The sequence below is a fragment of the Oryza glaberrima genome, chromosome 8 (assembly GCF_000147395.1).
Source record: "Oryza glaberrima chromosome 8, OglaRS2, whole genome shotgun sequence".
Classification (NCBI taxonomy): domain Eukaryota; kingdom Viridiplantae; phylum Streptophyta; class Magnoliopsida; order Poales; family Poaceae; genus Oryza; species Oryza glaberrima.
The window spans coordinates 15,118,911-15,128,871 of NC_068333.1; the positions used below are offsets into that span (position 1 = coordinate 15,118,911).

Sequence of the window (9,961 nt, forward strand, 5' to 3'; positions counted from 1 at the left end):
GGCGGGCTTGCGGCGGTGCTGGGCGGGCGCAGCGGGCTTGCGGCGGCAGCGGGCCAGCACGGGGGGCTCACGGCGGCGGCGGGCGGACGTGGGGAGGTGGCCGGGAGCAGCGTGCGCGCGGCCAACGACAACGACGACAGCGGCGAGGTGGCGGCCAAGAGCAGCGTGCGCGCGGCCGACGACAACGACGACAGCGGCGAGGTGGCGGACAAGAGCAGCGTGCGCGCGGCCGACAACGAGGCGGCGGCCGGCAGTGGCGTGCGCGCGACGATGACGACAACTGCAAGGCGGCGGCCAGGAGCGGGCAGACGACGTGTGCCGGGAGCGGGAGGAGGAGGCGGCCGGCGACAACGACGATGGCGAGGCGGCGGCTGGCAGCGGCGCCGCCCTCCCCATGCCTAGATCCGGCGGCAATGGCGGTGGGGTGCTGGATCCAGATTTAGGGTTAGGGTTTGTGTTTTTTGAAATTTTTTTTTCGGATTTTTATTTTCCCGTGCGGGCGGCATAAGCAGCCGCACGCGAAAATCGGATTTTCGCGTGCGGTTGCGCCACCCGCACAAGAAAATCGCGATTTTCCCAGACGCAATGTTCCAGACGGGCAAAACAACCGTACGCAAAAATTAAAACAACCACACGAAAAAATAGCTATTCTTGTAGTGCCTGTATATACATGTTAGTAAAAGCAAATTTCTCAAAAATTGCAAGTGAACTTCAGAATTAATGCACAAGTTCAAACCAGAGACGTCAACTGGCTATAATTAAATCTATACAAATTGATCTCATTAACATTGCCAAAAAAAAACAATCAGTTTACGACAGCCAATTGCAGACTGAACCGAAACATCAAGAAACATTTCTATTACGCAACCGTACTGCTACACGAAGCAGTCTAAGAGGGTCCCGTAATTATATAGAAAAGTGGAGACACAAAGATGTAGGGGTAGGACCTTCTCATTCTCATTCATTCTCTTAGTGATACAATAGTGAGTCTCTTCCCCTCTATTTAAAGGCATGATGCATATATGGAAGGTTAGGTGAGGGGCCCAGTAAATGTATTGGGTTGGGCCTTCATGGGCCCAAGCCCAATGGTTTCTTAACACTCCCCCTTGGACATTCACCGCGTGATGCCTATGCTTCATCGAAACTTCACAAAAACCCAGTGGAAAAATTTGGAGAAAAAGAGTACATAGCATACGCTTGCGATGTCGCACGAATTGCCTCGTTAAAAACCATGATAAGAAACTGCTAGGAAAACTTATCCAAGGGAAATAAGAGTGCAATTCACCCAATTCTTCGTTCAATCTTTCTAGATTGTTTTTGGGTACTTGATTTTCTATATCAAGATTCTGGAATGAGTCAGCGAAATTCTCCCCCTGAATTTCGCATTTCCCTAAGTCTCATTATTCCGATTTCTCGGACACACCCATTCAAGAGAAGATGTCAATAATAAGTTAGTGGACAAATCTGTAAGACTTCCACATAACTTAGTTCGTTGCTTTCATGCAATTTATGCGCTGTCGGTGATATGGGCTCGAGGTATACGCACGCTGAAGGGAAATAATCCTTTTATCCAGCCGCGTGGCCGCGCGGCCTAGTTTTCCCTCCTCCCTCGGGGGAGGCTGGGCGCGCAAATCACAAGTAGCCAAGGGGCCTCGGGGTATCCCGTCGCACCCCTGGGGCTTAGGGGGCTACATCACCCCGAGGCCCCTGCTCAGCTGCCACGTCGTAGCCAAGCAAACGGAGGAGGGGGCACCACCAAGTCAATTGATGAGCAGCGCCCCAACCACCCCCCCCCCCCTCCCCCCCCCCCCCGCGCTGCGTTTAATGCGGCATGGGCAGGCATGCCACGCCAGTCGATTGACGTGCGTCAATCGGCCTTGACTAGGTTGCAATCGGTCACAGCCGAATGGGACGGGCAGCAGCTGTTGGTATTTCTTAACGACATTATTAGAAATATAATTCCCAGTAATGGCGCAGAAACACTTCTGGTATATTATGGTTACAGAGTTCATCCGTAAGCGCACAGATATACTATTGTAGCATTTCACCCAAGAGTATTTCAAGGGTATCGTATTTATTTTATCCCGTAGGTAGATCATGTAGAGAGAATTCGACTAATAATTTATATATTGCTTGCGATATTCATATCCTAAGTAGGGGTTAAGATAATCCGAGGGTAGAGTGACACACAAGCAGCAGCTACTCATTCTCATAATATATTATCTAAGCTAAGTGGAAAGAAAAGAGAAAGAAAATCTATTCCTATACTTCTAGTATACATAGTATACATACATTCTAGTTATCTGATATACCAGCTAATACCCTCTATCCGATGCCCTCCTGGTTACTTTTTCTGTTTCACAATATAAGACTTTCTAGCATTGCACATATTCTTATAGTAGATGTTAATGAATTAGACGCTTATCTAAATTCATTAATATCTATATAAATATGAGCAATGCTAAAATGTCTTACATTGTAAAACGGGGGAAATAACACCTAAGGACACAAATGATACCTCGTGGTACTGACCTCTGTCAGCCGTTGGATCTGGTCGTATCAATGATTGAGATATGGTATCTCCTCGCCATGTTGGATGGTAAAAAATACAACAGATCGAGAGAGAGAGAGAGAGTAGGTGAGCGTGCATCCACCAAACCTGGTTAGCTTTGAAGTGAGCATGAGATAACAAAACAGAGGAACTTATTTAGAAATGAAATAGCCCAATAGCAATAATTTTTGGTAGCTCTCTTTATCATCAGTAGTAATCAAATTTTTTTTCTGGCCGCGTAGTACAAATATTATTAATTTAGTTGGTAACGTCCTTTTCTCTACACGTTTAATTTGGCATATCCTACCATTGACAGTGTTGTGTTGACATGGTTTGTTCTTTCGCAGCAAATCACATTGATGGGACATAAGAAAGAATGAAAGATGCCCAGTACCTATCAAGTGTACAAGTAAAGAAGGTACATCATGCATGTTAATGCCTAGCCCTACAATTAAGCTCACATGCTTCGGTCACATCGGCAGCTAATTAACGCTAATAGCATAGCAGTACTATACTGCTGAATACCGATCTATTAGCATCATTCGATATATTCTCTTCCGCTCTGTTCTGATCCAGATCTGTCATCTCCTCTTTATACTGATCCAGTTTGTGTGTTTTGTCTTTCAGGCGTCTTTTGCGTGGTAAAGGTTTAAGAGCAAAGTTTATGTCGCCTTTATTCAGGTTCGATCTATGTCCCTGTATATCATTCGTACCATGTATTCTGTGTCAACTAGAACTATATAGTTCTAACTGATTCTTCTTTGTATTCTTAATGGAAAAAGAAAACAGATTCTAGTTTGTTCTTCCCCACAAAACTGAAAGATTAGGGTGTCAAAGAGGATGGAAGGGGCTATAGTGAGCATAGCCACCGGGGCATTGAAGCCCGTCCTCATGAAGCTAGCCACTCTGCTTTGCAATGAGTACATGATCTCCAAGGAGGTGCACAAAGAGATCGAGACCCTCTCTAGCGAACTCACGGCCATCCATTCATTTCTTCTGAAGATGTCAGAGGAAGAGAATCCTGATGCCCAAGATCATGCTTGGATGATGGATGTAAGGGAGCTATCCTACGACATTGAGGATATTATTGATGAGTTCATGGTCCGAGTTGATGATGATTCTGCTAATCCTGATGGGTTTATCAGCAAGTGTAAGAACTCGCTCGCGAAGATGAAGACTAGAAGTCGAATTGCCAAGGCAATCAGAGATTTCAAGAGCCAAATCACGAAGGTTGGAGATAGGCATGCAAGGTATAGAACAAGGGAGACTGTCTTGAGGACCAACAATAGAATCGTTGACCATAGAGCTCTCTCTATCTTTGAGCTTGCTTCAAACCTTGTAGGTATTGATGAACCAAAAAATGAGGTAATAAAATTATTGTCCAGTAATGATGGGTGTGAATCTATGCAGCAACAACCAAAGGTTATCTCGATTGTTGGATTTGGAGGACTAGGTAAAACTACCCTTGCATACCAAGTATACCAAGAGCTCAAGGGGAAATTTGACTGTTCGGCTTTCCTATCAGTATCACGAAATCCAAACATGATGAGAATTCTAAGAACTATTTTAAGTGAGGTGGCACAACGTGACTATGCTTTGACAGAAGATGGATATGAACAACAACTTATTATCAAAATTTCCAATTTTCTTTCCAACAAAAGGTAAGAGCGTGCTCCGTAACTAAAATATTATTTTACGAGCAATTTTATCATCCAACATTTGACATCTCGAGATACAACAAATTTTTGGTACCTCGAGATACTTTCTAGTGCAAAATTTAGTACCTCGAGGTACCAAAATTTTGTGTGTGAAATGTGGTACCTCGAGGTATCAAATGTTGGATGATAAAATTGCTCTTATTTTACATAGCAAGATGATTCATGTTTGAATTTGTTTATTGTATTTAGATATTTTTTATCGAGTTTAGCTATTCATGTTTGTTGAAATTTTTGTAACTATTTGGATGTCAAGCGAAGGATTTGGTATGTGCTGAAATGGCACATTTCTTATATAGCAAAACATAGCCAATATGGATATTGAATTATTGATTAAATTATTAAAAAAACAGCAGTTAAAATGGATTAAAAATTAACTATGTAGCTTACACATAATGGTGATTTTTATATATCTAATTATTGGCTATTTCTTTCTATCTGAAGTTGCTAGCTAAACAATATAATGGAGAGATGAGAGGAGAGGGCAGGGAACTTGGACAGCTTTTTTAAAAAAGACAAATCTAATAGCCTAAATAGTGGGTTAATTTAAGTCGAAATTGATAACTATATTTTTTTCAACTAGTATTTTCTTTAATTTATTGTAGGACTAAAAAGAGAAATCCTCATAGAGATAGATAGATTTAATTATAGGATGTAAAAAAACATACTTCAATCTGTCCATCAAATTCGTTAGTTTGGCAGCTTGATCCAAATAGGTTGAGTTATATTCTTTACCATCTAACTGCGGGCTATAAGAAATTTTAAAATGTCTATATATATTTCTTGATTTTCTGTTAATTACAAGAGAAAAATATCAAACTAGGTTCAAGAACAGCTTCCATGGCTTGCCAATTTATCTTATCTTAAAATTTTGATTGATAAATTAAATATATTATTATATCACTCCTAAAATATATGTAGGTACCTTATTGTAATTGATGACATATGGAAGGTGGAAATATGGAACATTATTAAGGGTGCATTCTCAATGAGCAGTCAGTGCAGTAAAATAATCACCACTACTCGTATAAATGATGTCGCTAGATCATGCTGTTCTTCATTTAGTGGTCATGTGTATAATATAAGGCCACTTAATATGGTACATTCAAGACATTTATTCCACAGAAGATTATTCAATTCCAAAGAAAAATGCCCTTCACACCTAGAAGAAGTTTCTGATCAAATCTTGAAAAAGTGTGATGGCTTACCTCTGGCAATCATAGCTATATCTGGTTTGTTGGTTAACAAACCAATGACAAAGGATCAATGGGATCATGTAAAAAATTCAATTGGTTCTGCGCTCGAAAGAAATCCTAGCGTGGATGTAATGATAAGTATATTATCACTGAGTTACTATGATCTTCCTCCTCATCTGAAAACTTGCCTATTACATCTCAGTATATTTCCAGAAGACTACTTAATTGAGAAGGATGACTTAATACTTAGATGGATTGCCGAGGGATTCGTTCATAAAAAGGGAAGTTATACATCATTTGAGCTAGGAGAAATGTGTTTCAATGAACTCGCCAACAGAAATTTGATCCAACGTTGCAGTAACAAGGATGATTGGAAAGTTCATGACACAATTCTTGATTTTATCATCTCGATGTCCATCAAAGATAACTTTGTTACTTTAGTAGCTTCTCCTGATCAAACTATTGGGACGAACAAGGTTCGTCGGCTCTCCCTTCAAATTGGTATCGAGGATGGAAATTCAATCTTACAAAGAAGGTTGTCTGACTTGTCTCATGCTCGATCTCTTGATGTGTTCTGCTATCAACCAAAGTTGCCTTCTCTATTGGAGTTCAGGCACTTGCGTGTTCTGAGTTTTAGATATTGCAAATGGTTGAAAAGCCACTGTATTGCAAATATAGGCAGGTTGTTTCAATTAAGGTACCTGAATCTCAAGAAAACAGGTTTAACTGAACTTCCTGAAGAAATCGGATGTCTACAGAACTTGGAGACGCTGAATGTTATGGACAACCATATGGTTCAGTTACCACAATGTATTACACGACTTGGAAATTTGATGCATCTATTTATTGGCAATCAGATTCAACTCCCAGATGGCATTGCAAAGATGCAGGCACTAGAGACATTACAAGCGGTGGACCTATCCAAGCATTCCTCTAACATCGTCAAAGAACTTGGACAGCTAAAGAATCTGAGGGAACTGAATTTGTTGATCTACGACTATGATGCATGCACAGAAGAGCATATGAAGACTATTGCCTCTTGTCTACTTCAACTAGGCACGTACAACCTCCGTCGTCTAAATATTATGACTTCTATCATACTTGGCAACATCTACTTACCAGATCCCTGGTGCCCTGCTCCGCTTAAACTCGAAGGACTTGACATCTCAGGCTCACCAATGCCACGAGTTCCAACTTGGATAGGTTCATTGGTCAACCTCAAAAGGTTAGGCCTTGCTCTAGAGGGAGTGAATTGTGAAGATCTATCAATCATCGGATGTTTACCTTCTCTGCTACAGCTTTCTCTCCGTGTACCAGGGTACAGAGACAGTCTCATAATCAGTGGCTGCTATGGATTCTCTTGTTTGAGGGACTTTTGTTTCATCGGGCAACAACCAATTTTTACAGCGGGATCAATGCCAAGGCTAGAACTACTCATACTCAATATAAATGCATCTAAACCAGAGACTGTGACTAATGCTGCTCTAGAAAATCTCCCCTGCCTCATGACGGTCCAGTATTTGCTTTACCAATATAACAAAAATGATCATGAGATTGAAAATGCAGAGGCTGCATTGAAGAGAGCAGTGAGCTCTCATCCCAACCACCCTAGCCTTGTGCGAATATACTCCCTCCCTCCCAAAAAGAGTATATTTTTAGCTTGAAAATTTGTACCACAAAGGCTGCCTTTTTTAAAAGTAGTGATTAAGTTAGTTGCATTTGTTTTAAGTTTGCTACATTGGATTCTGCATGTAACGGGTGGCTGAATTGTTCAAAGTTTCATTCATCCGAGTAGTTAGTTTTCTTTCCATTTTGTCAATCGTAGAATAGGCTGAGCCGAATTCAGATCATGGGATGGCACGTTTGGTAGTTGGATCCGATGATTTCATTATTTATTAGGCATATACCTATCTTAATAAAAGGAGCAAGGCCAGCAGGCAGGACGGGCAGTGCAGCCGCCCCCAGGCGTCAAGGCCCTGGCCGGCCATGCACAATTAGGCATATAGAAGTTCGGATCCGGCTCCTTTGACTTTAGGAGCAAACTGCACAGGCGCACAGTAAAATAAGTCTGATTCTATAGTGGAAAACAGTGATTTGCAGTTTTTTAGTGTAGATATAGTTTAAAACTTTGCGCACTGTAGCGATTAGTCTCGTTTGTTCGTTGTAGATTGGATGGCTGATAATACCCTAAAGTTATGGCACTGTGAGATCGTGTGATTTCCTAACATTTTTTAGTGGGATCCATTCACTATAAGGTTTTCAGGCTAATGCCACGAAATTTTGGACAACGACGTGATTTTCATTGCAATACATAAGGATTATTGCGACCGAAGTCTAATTTGGTTGCGATAGGGGGGCATATTACCACTAATTGTGTAGTGTTGCGATTGTAATTTTTTTTGTTGCAATAAGTAAGAAGTATCACAATGAATAAATTTGCGTTGTAATTAGGGTGACGATATTGCCGCGCTTTTTGTTATCGTTGCAATAGTTATCCATGTCGCAACGAATTTAGAGCGTTGTTATTAGAGTCATGTATATAACAACGCGAAACTACTTTGTTGCAAATGAGTCTGTAGGTATTGCAACGCAATCCTGAATCGTTGCAAATGAGTCTTTAGGTATTGCAACGCAAACTTGAATCGTTGCAATGATTCTTAGATATTGCAACAAACACCAGAAATCGTTGCAACTAGCAAGGATCTATTGCAACGAATATTTCGTCATTGCTATAGTAGAACAATTCGTGGCAATAGATGAGTTTGGCGCTGCCACCAAAGTTGTCCACGGGCCTTTGCATCAATATGGCCCAAGTCGGACTCGGCACATACGTAATTTGGCTCACACATACACAGTTGGGTTGTACAAGAACTTAATTCGTGTAAAAAATCTGATACGAGAAAACCCTACCCTGATTGATTGCGGAAACCTATGCATTTTGTACACTATATTATCAAACTAATGCATTCATTTGCATCACGTACATGGATTCATTTTCTATTCTTACATCACGTGGATTCATATTGCATCATGTTACACGAGTTTGATTTTGTATTTATCGATCCAAACCCTTATGGTCACTCGTTCGCATTTAGTATACTATTATTAAACTCATGCATTCATTTGCATCACATGGATTCATTCTCTAGCTGAAGAATCAATGTCGATTCTTACATAACGAGGATTTGGATTGCATTATGTTACACGAGATTGATTTTGTACTTATCGATCCAAATCTATTGAATTGCAATTCCTTAACATGAAACAAATTAATCTAACAGATGGTAAAACGATTTTTTTATTGATAGTAATCTGTACTCCTCGAGTTAAATATGTAGTAATTCCAAACATAGATTTGTAGGAATAGGAAGGACGCTGGGCTGGACAGCGTCCAAGTGCGGACGCTAACGAGTACAACGTCCAGGTTAGGACGCGGTTTGTAAAAGCGTCCACCTTTGGTTGGGCCACGAAACAACCTGGAGTATCCAGCCTTCAAGTCTCGCGGATAATCCCGATCGGAGAAGCAAGATGATGGTCATCGCCCCTATAATTTGCCTCGTTCTGAATCCTTTTATGTTTACCCTGGATCTCTTGCTGTATGGAATCGGTATAATTACTTACTGCACGAACGTGTATTTATTTGCCCAGCTGACATCTGCATTGATCTAGTGCAGATCATAGTATCATAGCTAGCAGCGTACAATCCATATATACTAGTTCATTGCTGATTCGGAAGCAAATGAAATTATTTGGATGTTGAACTGCCATGAAACTTGAAATCACCATGTATTGTAGAAATGTTGTCGAATCGTCTTCCTCAGGAATATGGCTACATTTGGATTCCTTGCTTGACCAACGCAAGAGCAGGTAAATCACAACTTTGCCTTCAGAAATCAATTCGGTTGGCAAGCAAATGTGGTGACACGAATTTATAAATAATGGCCTGCAATAGAACAATCAGATCAGATTGAAAGTCAGAATCGATGTGGAAAGAGAAATTTGCAAACGTTTGAGGTAGAACCAAGCAGGGAGGGTTCCAGTGAGTAACTGGAGAACAACTGCCTTGCCCATCCAAACAAACTGGTGCATGGAAGCCGAGAGGCTGGCGGCGCTGATGACTCCAAAAAATGCCATGGCCTCGCCTCTTTCTCTCCCTCGCCCTCTCTCTCTCTCTCTCTCTCTCTCTCTCTCTCTCTCTCTCTCTCTCTCTCTCTCTCTCTCTCATCGACCTCAAGGATGGATGGCAGACGGCAGCTTCGCCACCGCGGCGTGTGGACAGGAAGGAGGACCATGGTTGGGTTTGGTCATTGGGCCGCACCAAGTGAGGACGCTGTAACGAATGACGTCCAAGATTGGACACTATTTCGAATAGCGTCCACGGCTGGACGCTCTCAACAACAACGTCCTTCTTATTTTCGTTATTAATAGAGCAGATTCACTACTTATTTAATTCAAGATATAATAATTACTATAAATAAAAAAATCGGGATGGTAAATGC

General features: G+C 41.4%; 1 protein-coding gene across 1 annotated transcript; it reads left to right on the forward strand.

The window, feature by feature from the left end:
* Nucleotides 1-3,109: 3,109 nt before the first annotated feature.
* LOC127781607 (disease resistance protein RGA5-like) lies at nt 3,110-7,137 on the forward strand. Its single transcript, XM_052308593.1, has 3 exons — nt 3,110-3,232; nt 3,334-4,212; nt 5,188-7,137. The coding sequence occupies exons 2-3, from the start codon at nt 3,392-3,394 to the stop codon at nt 7,124-7,126; spliced, it is 2,760 nt and encodes a 919-aa protein (XP_052164553.1). The 5' UTR covers nt 3,110-3,232; nt 3,334-3,391; the 3' UTR covers nt 7,127-7,137.
* Nucleotides 7,138-9,961: the final 2,824 nt, after the last annotated feature.

Bases quoted from the DNA above. Each gene is read 5' to 3' on its own strand.
- LOC127781607 (XM_052308593.1), top strand. From the start codon at position 3,392: ATGGAAGGGGCTATAGTGAGCATAGCCACCGGGGCATTGAAGCCCGTC. The intron at 4,213-5,187 runs GTAAGAGCGTGC...AAATATATGTAG, and splicing joins AATTTTCTTTCCAACAAAAG to GTACCTTATTGTAATTGATG.